Here is a 15,215-nt window from a genome sequence, read left to right on the forward strand (position 1 = left end):
CAGATTATCTCAACTAACTGAACTATAGATATTAAATTTTGCTTCAGTTCTACACAAAAATATTGAGTTTGATGATACACATGGCTGTATGATTTGGCCGAGCATTTACGAAACTTGTAACTCAGAGGGATATCAAAGTCAAAATTCTTTATATACAATTTCATTAAGAAATGTAATGGTGTCAAAGTTGCATAGTAGGTATTTTTGCTTTGCATTGCTTATGAGTTTATCGTTGTAGTGAAGAATTCTTCCAGTGTGTAAAGTGGTCCTATGTCCATAGGTTTTTTTTATCTCAAGGGATAATGAACGTGAGGTTTTGTATGCATCCTTATTAAGGATCACACAGGACCTTGTCCGCCTGTGTGATCTCTTGAAAAAAAGGTCCTACAGACTTGAAACGTCATGGTTCCTCTTGGTCTTGGGAACAACTCTATTGATTTTCGTGTCCAAAAGAAAAAAAATGGAAGGTAAAAATTAAATTATAATTTGACATTGACCTCATAGCTGTGATGGCAACAAGAATGGATTTCTATTACATTTTATCGTGTGATATAGTAATACATGCAATGAAGTTGCAAGGACTATCCAGAAAGTAGATTATGTTTCGCTATATAGCCGCTAGGGGCGGGACTATTGTGGACATTTTGATGTCAGGGCGTTTCTCCGTTCAGTGGCTATCCAGCTGTGCTATTGAGATGTTGCTGTCGCTCCTTGTTCTTTTACAATAGTAATTTAAAATTTGTGACGCAATTGAAAATCCTGCAAGTTGTGAAGTGCGGTTGGTAATATGAGTTTTGTTCGTTAAGCACAATAAACCAATTGAGATTTATCAGCAATTCTGTGAAGTTAACAGGAACTATGTGATTACTGAAGGCGGAGTGCGTCAGTGGTGCTGCTCGATCGAATCATTACAGGAGACGAAACTTGGGTAAAAACATGTGAATTACGATGCAGCGCTTTGATAATGACGTAGAACTGCAGGAGGGTGTGACTAACTGGTTGAAGTATCAGACATAGAATTTTATAATGCTGGAATTTAAAAGTAGTTCATCACTATAATAAGTGCCTAAAGTTGTATGGTGACGATATTGAAAAATAGTCTTTGTATTTCACATACATACATGTTTGTCTACTTAGACAAAAATGAGTTTGACAGTGGTGCATGTGTCTCCATGGGATTTGAGTGAGTATAATTTAACTCTTATCGCTCAATAATTTATTCTGTCTGGCTAAGGGCTGTAAAACATTTTTCTGTCTGATTGTTTGTCTGTCTGTCCCCAGTATATTCTGAATGAAATAGTCCATAGACGTAAAAATTTTGCATGAATTGCTTTAACGAAACTTGTTACGTGGCGTGATGTGATGTACTCCTAACTTGATATAAAGCAACACCTGGATTAAGTCATTGGCCTTTTTTTAACCTTGAAACAAATTTTGAAATAAGCTGCAAAACTTGTTTGTATAAAAATCATAAATTTTTGTAAGGATCAAAAAAAGATCATACTTTCAAAATTGAAATGGAATAAAAATTGAAAAAGATTGTAATCGGACAGACTTCAGTTAAAATATTTGATAGACTTTGGTATGATCCTGTTCAGATTGCCATACAGCCACACCAATGTACAACACTAGTGTGTTGAGGGACATGGTGATGACTGCCAATGAAGCAGTGCGGCAGCAGACTCTGGAGAACAACAACAACCTGAAGGAAGCCATCACCCTGCTGAGAGTGTGGCTCAGGCAGCGTCAACTGGACGTGGTGAGTGGAAGCTGTGTGTTTGTCCCCTTGTTAAAAGTATTTAGAAATGTCTGCAAGGTTGTACGGGTGGTATAGATGTCTCACTGTGTACTTTGATGTCTGTCCTAACTCAGAATATTTTCCTCAAATGGTACATTTAATCTATTTAAGTGTAGTAATAAAAACATTTTTGGATGCATTTTGGGCACAGCAGCAGGTGAAAATTGCTGACAGGTAAAATTTAGCTGAAGGGATTTTTTATCTGCCAACTGACCTTCTTATTTTAAGTAACTGCGCATCTCAAATATTTAACATGAACGTCTAAAAACACCTTGCTGTAATTTATGTATGTAATTATCAGTACATTACACTGTTGATTACATTATGTACAAACACGTTGAATTTAACTGCCCTGAGTTTCAAAAATCATTGTGTTATCTTTGGTAATTTATAGATGGATGTAAAATTCTCCTGATGACATTCAGTTAGTAGTCTTTAGAATTTCATATTGAATAAGTTTTATAGAGGGAAGGGCTTACAGTATATCTATAATGGATTCTGAAAACTTGAGCATTTTAAACTTGAATGATTATTTTGTAGAAAGTAAAACGTGACTTGCTTTAGTAAAAATAAAATTGGAGTGATATTGTGTCCAGGGACCCTATGGCTTCAGTGGCTATCTGGCCAGCATGCTGGTCGTAGCTCTTTTCCGCTCCCATCGTCTGAACAGCTTGATGAGCAGCTACCAAATCACTCGCAATGTCTGGCTTTATCTCAGTAAGTGGATCTAACTTTCAATAGCACATGCATGGATATAATAATTATATCCAAGCTCAAGTCAAGAACTGACCAAGTACATCACTTATTTTTTTTTTTAAATTACCTTACATTTTTTTGAGAAATAAATACACCAACGTGTTACCAGAAAAACTGAGAAAAAATTAAAAAATTTCCGAAAAGTAATAACTAATTAAGAAGGTTTTTTGTCATTCTCCTAAAATTTAATTTTTGCTACATAGGCAGTTCTTGACTTGACCCATAGTTATTATTGCAACAATTATTGTTTTGCTAAAATATTGAATGATTTGAAATTTTTTTACAGTGTAAAGAATACTGTGGTAATTTACCTCTGGCTGCCTTTTAATTTGTGTGTCTGATGTTTTGATTTGAGCTCATGTAATTTCACTGAATACTTTACATTTACAGATATCTGCATTAATTAATAAGCAGTTCAACAATGTAACACACTACAGATTTTATTTCCTAATATTTTTGCAGTCGGGATGAATTATATTATAATTTCAGTGGTTTACAATCAATCACAGTTGATCTAGACCTGGTTAATCGGTAATAGAAAGTATGTAAATTCTTTGGGGTCGGCCAGGACAGCATCTGTCCCACTGTTAATGAGTGGCCAAGTTAAGCACAGCACAGTTTCTGTCCCAGCATACAGTTCGAGGACTTTAGCTGTGCTCCTGACCTTGAGTGTGTGGTGATAGGCAGGAGGGGTGGCGGGGTAGCATTATGCGCTGCGTCCCAAAAACATTTCCTGTGACTCATGGATAAAACCCTCCTTTCAGGAATCGTATTGACCCAAATAACTCATCACACTCTCTACAATCAGTCTGTTTTGTGACAGTGCTGATTGTGGTGGAATTAAAAAATAAGAGAATTCCAAATAATAGCAATAATAGGACTTATCCTTGTTTTTAAATTGTTATAGTGTTGTTTAACTTGTTTTTAAAAATAATGTATTTGTCAATACTAATCTGCAAATCGAAACCATGAGTTTAAAGTCGTTAAAGAGATTGTTGCGCCTTCATCTCAGTGGCTAGCACGTAAACGCAACCCGCCACACAGATAGCGTTTATTTGTTGAAAGGGCAGTATTAGGACCCTACGAGCACAGCTAAATTCCTCAACTGTACTAGGGTAGCCGATTAGCGCACGGGAGACCTGTTGTCCACACCGAAATGTTCTGTTCTTTATTTGTTTACTCAATATCAAACTAACCTTTCTATAATTGTTATTATTCGCCAAATAAAGTTTTAAAAAATACTTTGAAAATTATAATTTTTTTTGTATGTAAATAACTTCTATCAGTAATTATGTACTAAAATATGCTGCTGAAAATGTAGTTATACGTGGCAAACGTATTTTCTTTATAAATGAAATTTGACCAATCTAAATTATGACCCACAAAAAACAATAATATCAAATTGATCCAAGGTTATTGAAATATTTATTGGTCAGAAAGTACATTAGATGTATGTATAACACAATATAAATGAAACTTTAACACTTTTTAAACTTTTATTTTACTTTCAATGTATTTGATATCTCTTTCTTCTTTCTTCTTATTTTCTTTCTTTTTGTAGTTCTTCAATAATACATCAATCATGCTTGGTTTATATCCATTATTTTGGGCTATGTATTTAATAATGTTTAATTCTTTATAAAAATCTTCAGTTTTCATAGGAATTTTGTGTAATCTGTCGATCATTGATTTGAATGCAGCCATTTTTTGGTGATACATTCAATCAGACTACCTTGGTAAACATTGTCACAAAATTAACAAATCATTTTATAAACAAGGATATCAATTGGCATTCAAAACATCGAACAACCTTGGACTTTTAATTAAAAACAAAAGCAATTCAACAAACCAAAATCAAAATTCAACAATTGTGGAGTATACAAATTAAATTTCAACGACTGTCAATCCCCCTATATTGGACAAACCGGCCGATCCTTCAAAATTAGATTTAATGAACACATAAAGGCATTGAAAACATCATAAAATTCAAAATATGCAGACCATTTAAATAACACCGGCCATACATACACTAACATCGAAAACAATCTTGAAATTTTACACATAAGCAAAAAAAGTCGCTTATTATTTAATTTAGAACATTTTGAAATTTACAAAAATGCCAAAATTAATCATAATATATTATTAAATGACAAAGATTTTCTAACAAAAAATTTATTATTCAATAGATTTTTTAACAATATACATTGATCTCACATAAAATTAAATACAACAAATTTAGCCACCAAGGTAGTAAAAAACACATGACAAATTGGTTTTAATTATTTATAATTAACTTAACTTCATTTTGTACCTGAAGATGAAATCACAGATTTCGAAATGTACATCGAAAGAAAAATAAAAGTTTAAAAAGTGTTAAAGGTTTATTCATATTGTGTTATACATATTTATAAAACACTTTTCCAGGCTACATCTCTTAACATACATTAGATGGGCTCAAAATATTGGTAATATTTAGTTTCCTGTGAGAAATCATACACTTTATAAATCAATCAATTGAGATTTGTGCTGAATCCCCTTGAGGCAGCCATTCTGCATAACCCTATTACTCAGTACACAATGTTGTCCACAGGCCAGACAGACTGGACAAAGGAAGGGCTGACCATGTGTTCCACCAAACATGAGGAGAATACACCGTCCCTCCAGGACTTCCACAGCCACTTTGATGTAGTGTTTGTTGACACAACAGGCCACTGCAACTTGGCTGCTGGCATCCACCGCCTTACATATCAAAGGGTAAGGCTCTATAGTCTATTGTCTGCAAGTATAATTAATCCATGAACTTTGATAAAGAAATTTGTATTTTTAGCTTTTAGTTGTATCACAAGAGTAGTACATGTTTGTATCCTCAGTAAAAGTGACTCAGGCTTATTTTTCAAGTAATAAGTCTCTACAATATGTTTATCTGATAAACTACTAAAGTATTTTACACTGAAATTTCATGTTCTCGTGTACATTATTAAATTCTGTTACCACAAAACTTTGATTCACCAGGATTGTCAATCAATAGGATGTTAATCTGTGAATGTGAGTTTTATAAATAACAAACAATATACAATCTTAGAAAATCTTTAAGCTTTTTTTGTAATTGGTAGAGTTTTGAATGGTTATAAGGTAAGTAAACTTTGGGAGTGCATTGGAAGTTACCATTTCACAATTTGTAATTGTTTAATCAATTTGTTTTTGCTTGTGATGTAATTACAATAGAAGTTGTAATATAACTGTATCTAACGTTAATACTGAAGCTGCTGTTGGTTGCCAGGTGAAGCAGGAGGCACAACTGGCTGTGGAGTGCCTTGACAATCAGGACATGAACAGCTTCCAGGCTTTGTTCATGACACCGATGCCATTCCTGCGCCAGTTTGATCACATCATTCGGTTTGTTCAATTTTATTTTGTAGTTAATTATTTCTGGCACTCAGATTCGTAGTTTTATCTTCTCTGGATGTTTTAATTGTTTTATTTAACAGGTTAGACAAATGTATTTTTGCTGCAAAACTAATCAGAATCTATGATTATATTTTTAATCATTGTAAAATGCAATTGATCTGAGTAGGGCTGAAGATACAACGAATGAGGTTTACCCAACATTGTAACAGCTGTCACAAGATTGCATTGCAAGTAGCTTTACTATCACAGTATGTGTGTGTGTGCTGTCTCATGATTGAGTTGCATGTTACACAGTGCATGTTAGTGTGTGTGTGTGTGTGTGTGTCAAGCATTTCGAAGTATTAGAGGTTAGATTATGGGGATAATAAGCATAGCTTCACTGCATTACAGCCACTGAGAAGGAGATTAGATTGGAAATGGCTTTTTAAGATTCAAAACCGGATTCAAGATGTAACAATTTTGGTTTTGACCATCACTTCAAAATTCACTGTTCAACTGTTAAAATTAGTGTTAACCACTGAAGTAAGTTAGATGATAACAAGATGGGTTCAGTGTAAGGCATTGAGCCGGAGGGATTAGTAATAGTTGAGTACAATGTTAGTATTCGGTATAAGTTCGTATTTTTTACCGTTTATTTATGATCACTGAATGTAATATTTTTCGCAGTGTGAAGACCAAAAAAATTTTGGTGGAGACAGTGCTGAAAAGGATGAGCAGTACGGAGATCCGTGTCAAAAACTACTTTGCTACAGAAGCTTTGTTCATCTCTGTCGTAACTGGTACGCTGGAGACAGGTCTCGGAGGAAGGCTGGAGATGTTGGCCTACCAGCTGCCGGTCGAGCAGCAGTGGCCTGTAGCCAGAGCACATCCCAAGCCATATCAGAATCTGGTGTTAGGCCTCAGACTTAACACTGAAACAGCCTATAGTATCATCGAAAAAGGCCCTCCCGCTAACGAACCTCAGGTATTCTCTTAGCTATAAATAATATAACTAAATTTGTTTTCACACTCATATAAATTGCTTTAGTTTTGCAGTGTTCAAGTTGAAATCACATGTAATGTGTGTTGAACTAAATCATTGGAATGCCACAGGGATCTGTTTTATACCCATTTTTATTTTATACTTATATTGTAAGTCTAATAGCTAATATCCATTTTTATTTAGATGGCACGTAAATTTACCAATTTTTTACGTAATTGTTTGTCTGGTGTAAACTTTTCTCCAGTAGTAATCCATTGATGCCATTACTCTTGGAAGAAATAAACTGTGTAGCAGAATATTGTGTTGAATTTTGGATCTTTGTCCCTTCCAAGCTGATTAACTTGAACAGTCAGTAAACATAATACATACTTGAGATTTTACCTACTGTATAGGTGTGCAATACATCTTCTGTTTAGATTTTGTAGCCCCGATTTTTGTTTCTAACTTTTATCACACTTACAAATGTTGAGTTTAGCTTTAGTTCACCTTCCTCTTAGTGCAGTGTCTGGAATCTGGAATACTTACCATACTTGTTCCAACATTCATAGCAAAATTCACTCGTTTGATGGTGCATATAAGAAAAATTTCTTCATTGGACCATTTTTCTAGTGTTTTAAATTGTATTCAATATTAAATTTAATGACAATTTGCTGAATGTTGACAGGCAGAAAAGTTTCGAGAGCTGTGGGGCTCTCTGTGTGAGCTGCGTCGGTTCCGAGATGGTACAGTGTGTGAGGCGGTGGTGTGGGCTAAGTTGGGCGCACCACTCTCTGAACGCCGACTTGTCACCCAGAAGATGGCGATGCATCTGCTACAAAAGCGGTTAGGTATGTTCGGGTATTACCTCACCTATGTGGCCAACCAGCTGGAGACATTCGTCACGGAGAAGGCGGTGAGTTGAAAGAAACTGTTATTATTCTATTTGTTACTGTTTTTCAATGGAGATCTTGAACACAAGTTTGACTGATAAAGAGCATATAAAAACAAAATCCCGTGAAGCGAGCAGTCTATAATTAACTTACTGTGTGGCAGTTCATCCCGGACAGACTGGAGTACGGGACAGGCGAAGAAGTGAGCCAAGCTGCGGTCCGGACGTTTGACAGTCTAGCCAAGCAGGTGAGTCGTTATTGTTCTTCACTTTATGTTGGCTGTTATGTTTATTGTTGGAAAATTACATACACATGGAATACAAATAGAGATTTATGAATGGTTGATGTGTTGAATCGATTTGTTAATGATGTAGCAAGCCAAGGTGATCGGGTTTACATCCAATAAACCCTAGTCTTTTAGAAAATTTGACTACAGAGAAATATAAACAGTAAACACTAGAAGAATGTGTGTGAGACAGTCTAGTAATAAACAAGGCAGTAAGATCATTCGTTGGTTCTCCTTTTAACACAGAAAAATTGCAATGAACACAAATTAATGGGATATTTTGTGGTGCTTTAAAAATTACAGGAACATTCAATTTGAAGTGTCCAGTGTTGCCAAATTGCAGACACACAAAAGCTGCAGAATGAAAAAAGGTTGCATTTTCACGGAGTTTGTTTGATACTCAATGCTAGGTGTCGAGACTGTTTTGGTTTCGATTCACCTCTTCAGCCAAGGAGTTGGTGTAAGACTAGGAAATTTCAACTGCAACACCTGTCTACCTTTGGATACGTTGGTGGTTGAAAGGAAACACCTTTTTACCTAACACTCATACTCCATTTTGCCAAATAACTGATGATTTATCATAGTTTGAGTTAAACACAATACACAATGCTACATTCTAAACTAGTCTTGAGAAATTTGTAACACTTGTCTCAATGTCTGATAGTATAAGAACATTTTTTTAAGTAGTCATAAGGGAATGCATCTAAATGATGTATTCTAACTCGAATAGTATACCTAGTGTATATTGGCATAGTTATCTCTTATGTATTCTAACTCGAATAGTATACCTAGTGTATATTGGCATAGTTATCTCTTATGTATTCTAACTCGAATAGTATACCTAGTGTATATTGGCATAGTTATATATATTATCTCTTATGTATTCTAACTCGAATAGTATACCTAGTGTATATTGGCATAGTATATCTCTTATGTATTCTAACTCGAATAGTATACCTAGTGTATATTGGCATAGTTATCTCTTATGGGGGTCGCTATGGGTGGCTATAGGTGTTCTACCTGATAGGTAAGAGTTTTTGTGATGACTTCCTGTCCCTCAACTTGTCAGGCCACTACGAGTGGCCCAGTATATTACGCAGTTATAATATTCAATGCTATCCACTTGTGACTGGAAAGTGCTGCTATCTCTCAGCCAAATAAGGTACCAAATTAATATTTTTATTTGCAGCACATACCATAGTAAACATAGTTTAGAGTTTTTATCAGTGTATCCGTATCAATGTAGCTACTATAGTGTATCCTATCAATATATTAAAATACTAGTGAAGACAAACCTCAAAATATGGAAAAAAGTTAATACTCTGTTATTAGACACCTACTTGAGACTGATTGTATTCATATTCTGCTAGTAGTATTACTTTTAAAATAGGTCATTCTATAACTTAACTATATATTACTCGGTTCATTTAAAAGCAATAATAAATAACCAATAAAGTACCAACCCTTGAAGGCAACCTTTGTAAAGTATTTTAGAATTGAATTCAAAATTCGAGTCACTTAAAGAGCCGAAGGCCGGGCCACACTTAGAGGCCTACCGAATGCAAAAGGTAAAATGGTACAACAGTAAATCATTCCTGATCATTGATATCTACAAAGTCTATAAAGTTCATGTTAAAAATCCTTTACTAAGCCTACAAGACAAAACTCCACACAGCAACTATTTCATATTAAGGTTAGGTGACTCCTTGGTTCTGGTTGCCACGCTAGCTCCCATCTCCTCGGTTGGGGAGAGTTTTTATTGTTTTTGTTGTAAAATAGTTGTTGAAGAAAGTGATATTGTGGGTAACTTAGCAAGGGAGCGGTAACCCATCTTTGGTAGTTTGGACAAGGGTGGTGAATTTCCCCAGGAGGACCTGATAGGTTGTTTTCGGCGGTTTGTGGAACTGCTGAAATCATAGTCTGGTGGGCCTCATGGAGTGCTTCCGGGGTGTGCAAAAGGCCCTTGAGGCCTAAGTGCACGGCAATGGGCCACCCCATAGAAGAAAAAGCTTAGTTTCAGAGCTTTGCAAGCCTGTCATATGTATGTGATACATAAACGTTGCTAAAACACTTCTCACAGGTGAGGGAGCTACCTGACTTGCCGCTGGATGTGTCGGGTGTACACGGGATATCTGCTGTGCTGCGAGGGGCGGAGGTGTTTCCCCCAGTGCCCTGGAGTGGCCGGCCACAGGCCAAGACTGGGATGGAGGGTCCCACTTGTTGGATGTTCAACAGAAGCTTCGGCAAAGCTCCAGATTACATTACGCCCATTGAGGGTAGGTATTATTTTTTTTTATATCATCTCTTGTGAGCTGTTAAATTGTCTACATGGTGGTTAGGATGGTTAGTTATTCATGTACTCATTATGCTTTTTACCAAAATGTTTTTGTTTTACATATTTTCCACTTTAAAAACATAACCTTGTTTTATACTATACAATTTGCACTTTTAGGTTCTTTCACAATTGCTTGGAATATATTTGCTCCTAATGTGAGACACATTAGTCTTCTAGTCAAGATCATTTTAAGTCACTAAAGGTGTGTTGAGCCTATATGTTCCTAATATGAGACATGTGACCAAGTCACTCATGAGGATCATTTTGACTCACTCCAAGAGTGTGCTGAACCTGTCTGATCATAATGTGAGAGACCATACGACCAAGTCACTCATGATAGCTTTCCAATAGTGTATTAACTGTTAGATATTGGTTTACTGAAATGCAAAATTTAGTTGTGTAATTTCTATAACATGTATGAAAAAAAAACAACATTATATAAACTATTGTTTATTTTCATTTTTAACAAAAGATCTTTTAAATATAATATAAAATAGTAACTTATATAACTAATATATGAAAAGTCATCCTCAATTTATATTTTTTAGAACTCTGTGAAAGAGATTTCTAGTGGCATGTCAAATAATAAAATAAATTCAATTGAACTTATGTTTTATCTATTGAAAAACATATACACCCCAATTATTGTAGATAGGAAGAGTACAAATGAGTTCAATATGAAACATAATATTAACAATTTTTTCAAATTGTTCTTAACTCTTTTTCATTTTAGGAACGTTTGAAAAGCTATTAAAGAGTAATATCAAGTAATTTTCTTATGAACATTCAGTATATGGGCTAGAATTGAAAAGTTTATGTTGTTTATTCTTGCGTGTAGCAATGATTAAGAAATCTAATATTATCATGAAATCAGAAATATCACGAGATAAATTTAATATTATAGTTTCTTAAAATAAAAGTACGTTAGATGTATAATTTGGTTTGTTTAGATTTTTTATGACATTCAAAACTTGTACTAAAATTGGTAATAATCGTGAAAGGTTCTATTGGAAAATCATCAATCACATGGCAGTTTTTCACTGACACATGTGAAACTGTAAATCGCTGCACCACAATACTGCATAAGTAACAGCTGAAGTCATTATAATAATTGGAACCACAGAAAATCAGTATCTGAAGTGGAAATTCTTCACTGATTAACTTGAAATTTAAAAAAATGTATTGATGCCAATAAGAAAACGCAGAATAGCAAACATGAACATTATTGTTATCAACAATTAGTAGAACTGTGGTGTGATGTTGGCAGGAGTGATAGAGCTGGGACTGTCCCGGAAGTGGCCAGAGGATCCGGAGGCTGTCAGGAGGATCAGAGCAGCTTTCAATATACACATAGCCAAGGCCATACTGGAGAAGTACGACTTGCAGACGCAGGCCTACACCGACCATATCGACGTGTTCAAGGTCAGTAAGATAGAGTTACAGGAAGGTAAAAAGCTCAGGCCCATGTCTCTAGATGAGCATCTTGTTAAAGTAAAAGTTCTTTATTTGGCTTCTTGCAGCCTTCTCTCTTTGTCCACCCCCAAACAAGTGAAAACTCTCCAAACTCTTATTGGAGCAGTAAAATGTTTAGTCCGTGCAAAATTATTGATCCCATAAATGTTGCAAGTTTTTATTTATTGCTAAAATTTACTATTGTGAGCTAGTATTCATATATAAAAGTATGGGAAAAAAGTTTTGTGAAATATTTAGTTTGTTACTCTTAAATCTAAGACCTTTAAAAAGTATTTGTTCCTAAATACATATATTTACATCAAATATTAAACTTCCCAAGACACATTCATTATTGGAAAAAATTATTATAATTTACCCAGATTTTATAATTCTTTTGTCAATTAAAAAAACAAAAACTTACTAGAAGTTTGTGTTTCGCATTACGTTTGTAAGCAGAATGTTGAAATCACTAACAATTGTTTCTGAAACATATTTCAAAGTCATATAATCAAGAAGTATAGACCGTGAGTTGAGTAAAGCAGCGATAAATGCACTAACGGTGATTTGTAATTTTCAGTGAAAGGGATTTCTCCTCTTACAAATCCAGCCAGAGAACTTAAAAAACATTAGGTTGGAAGGAAACGAAATACGTACAACGTAATACGTTGTAATTTTCTGATGGTTTTGAATCCACAAGTTGCTGCTTGTTTGAAATGTAGTTTTAGAATACTTGACAAACTCATGATATCTGAATTGTTGTGTTGCTTTGTGTCTAGGAGGGGTTTGTGTTCCGGCTACGTGTGGTGTATCCCCGGGAGGTGGTCTTGTTGAAGGAGTGCAAGACGCCGGATGGCAAGACGAGCTACCGCGACACTCCAGAATCTCTCCAGCTGGAGAAGTACACTCTGCACCTGCCTAAGCTCACTGGAGCGTTGCATGGGTGAGTTGTATTTTCTCTTCTCCAGACCTTAATCTCAGAGGACTAGTAAGGTAAAAAAAAAAACAACAATATAAGATTTCGTTAGACCTTTGAGTATATCTTGTATCACAAGCATTGTTATAAAAACTCCTATAGACCTCTCCTCTCCTCTCCAATCTAAAGATAATTATCCTATTTCTATTAGTTTTTGTTCACTCAATATATTTATTTGTTTTGTTTACTTTCTCTACAATATTCCTAATATCAGAATCTTAAGTCATATCCATAAGTTATTCAAATTCAGGTAACTTCTTTCAATTGAAATTTTATAAAATTTAATCTATACACTACTCAAGATAAAATTCTAATCGTAAAAGTTTCAACTCGAGTTTAAGCACAGGCCATTAAGGACCATGTAGGCTCTTTCCCCATGTTATTTTTAATTATACAGAAATTAGGTAGCAAAGTAACTTAATCATAAGTGCTGTTTTCATTAGGTATATATATATATATATATATATATATATATATATATATATATATATATATATATATATTTTAATTTTAATTTTTCTCTTTATTTCAATATATGGATTTATTTCTTTGTGATATAAGACTTTTTAATATTATTTAGTGTTAACTTATTTAATGTTAACTATTTTGAATTGTATTACTTGAATATTATTGTATTTTTTATTACCATTAGATATCCAAATGCTACATTTGTTTTCTTTTTCAACATAAAATATTTACTTCTGCTTTTCAGTAATTTGTGGAAATAAATATGATTTGATTTGAAAAAAAAAAAAAAAAAAAAGGTACCATTTTCAAAAGTCAAAATAGTTGAAATTCCAGTTTTAAAATTCCAAAGTGGCCAGATACTGAATGTGAAATTCCCTTCCAGTTTCTACTAAATCTTGCTTTAATATTTGTATAAGTTCTAAACTTTGCCCATACTCTTTATGACAGATATTGTTGGTTTTACACTACGACTGGAAGTAGTCGTGACATGTTGTGTTGGTTGTTAGGCTGCAGCAGCAGTGGCCCAGTATGGGTGTGGTGTGTCGTCTGGCCAAGAGATGGCTCTCCTCCCAGCTGCTGGACAATGCCCACGTACCGGACGTTGCCACCGAGCTGCTGGTCGCTTCGCTGTTCCTCTCTCCCGAGCCATTCCGTCCGCTCGCGCAGCCACAGCCCATGTTCCTGCGGTTCCTGCACCTGCTCGCACACACCAACTTCCATCTGGAGCCTGTCGTCGTCAACTTCAATGGCAACTTAAAGAGTGAGTCTGTGATCAGATCCTGAGCAATTTTCTCCACATAGACATCGCAAACTGTCCTCTTTTAACAATTCATAATACTATGCAATTTTGCTTCCTCTATTTAGGTGACAATTACATTTGAGAGATTAACGAAGAGTATCGTGATAGATAAAATGAGGGATTTGTAGCAGTAGAGATAGTAGTAATTTTTCGTCCGGGTTTCTGGTTTTCACTCTATGAGAAGAAATAGCAAGATATTTATAATTGATTTTTTATTGATTGTTTAATTGTTTGGGTAATAGTAACTTTTATCTCTTTATTCTTGTGGCAAAAGTTTTATGTAAGTAGCCTTATTACCAAAATGCAACATAGAAAATTTAAAAAATCTTCAAGTAAATTAAGATTGTTGTTGTATAGGAGAGGACCTCATCGAGATAGAGTCGCACTTCCGCAGCGAGCGAACTGCACTGCCCCCACTGTACATAGCCACCCAGTACGACAAGTCCGGGTCTGTCTGGACCCGGGAGGCCCCGACGTTGCCGGTACTGGTGAGGTTGGCAAGCCTTGCGAGTCAGTCCCTCACAGTCCTGGAGACAAACTTTCTCAGTTCTGCTTTGTCACACAAGTGCAAGGTGGGTTGTTGGTACAATATTGCAGACATATTGAAAAGTAGTGTTGTTTTTAGAAGTGCGTAGTGCTTCACTTTATGTGCAATTTTGTTCGTGACATTTTCATATTTGCGATTGTAGGTCGTGTTCCGTCCACCGCTAGAGCTCTACGATGCTCTGATACGACTGAAGCCCATGCAACTGTCACGTCTCAGCCAGGGAGTCGACTTCACTCAAAAAACCCCTGTCCAGGTCAGGGTGCCTAAAGTTCGGAGGAAGATACCTATTACAGGGTTCGACCCTGCTGAGTTCTATCTCCGGGAACTGAGAGTAAGCCGAGCATCATAAACAATTTTATTTACACCTAAAATTCCGTACATTAACTAAATAAAAAAGATTCCCATTAATGTTTACACAATATTTTCTTTTTAGGAAAGCTACAGTGATTTTGCTCTCTTTTTCCATGACACCTACGGAGGAAGAACGATAGGGGTACTGTTCAAGCCATCTGCTTTTGAGACACATGAATTCAAGGTAACTT

General features: G+C 35.3%; 2 protein-coding genes across 2 annotated transcripts in view; one reads left to right on the forward strand and one right to left on the reverse strand.

Annotated features, from left to right (window-relative positions):
• The window catches only part of LOC124366998, a 413,006-nt gene that overhangs the window by 313,852 nt on the left and 83,939 nt on the right, over positions 1-15,215 (reverse strand). The window lies entirely within an intron of this gene.
• Positions 1-15,215, forward strand: part of LOC124366989 (nucleolar protein 6) — a 28,406-nt gene that overhangs the window by 10,537 nt on the left and 2,654 nt on the right. The window contains exons 6-19 of the mRNA XM_046823636.1: positions 1,599-1,759; positions 2,395-2,515; positions 5,145-5,308; positions 5,835-5,950; positions 6,629-6,926; positions 7,609-7,836; positions 7,977-8,060; positions 10,180-10,375; positions 11,702-11,856; positions 12,663-12,826; positions 13,834-14,087; positions 14,484-14,698; positions 14,816-15,004; positions 15,107-15,208. Of these exons, the coding sequence (XP_046679592.1) occupies positions 1,599-1,759; positions 2,395-2,515; positions 5,145-5,308; positions 5,835-5,950; positions 6,629-6,926; positions 7,609-7,836; positions 7,977-8,060; positions 10,180-10,375; positions 11,702-11,856; positions 12,663-12,826; positions 13,834-14,087; positions 14,484-14,698; positions 14,816-15,004; positions 15,107-15,208 (2,447 nt within the window). The remainder of the gene's footprint in view (positions 1-1,598; positions 1,760-2,394; positions 2,516-5,144; positions 5,309-5,834; positions 5,951-6,628; positions 6,927-7,608; positions 7,837-7,976; positions 8,061-10,179; positions 10,376-11,701; positions 11,857-12,662; positions 12,827-13,833; positions 14,088-14,483; positions 14,699-14,815; positions 15,005-15,106; positions 15,209-15,215) is intronic.

Source organism: Homalodisca vitripennis, chromosome 7 (genome assembly GCF_021130785.1).
Source record: "Homalodisca vitripennis isolate AUS2020 chromosome 7, UT_GWSS_2.1, whole genome shotgun sequence".
Lineage (NCBI taxonomy): Eukaryota > Metazoa > Arthropoda > Insecta > Hemiptera > Cicadellidae > Homalodisca > Homalodisca vitripennis.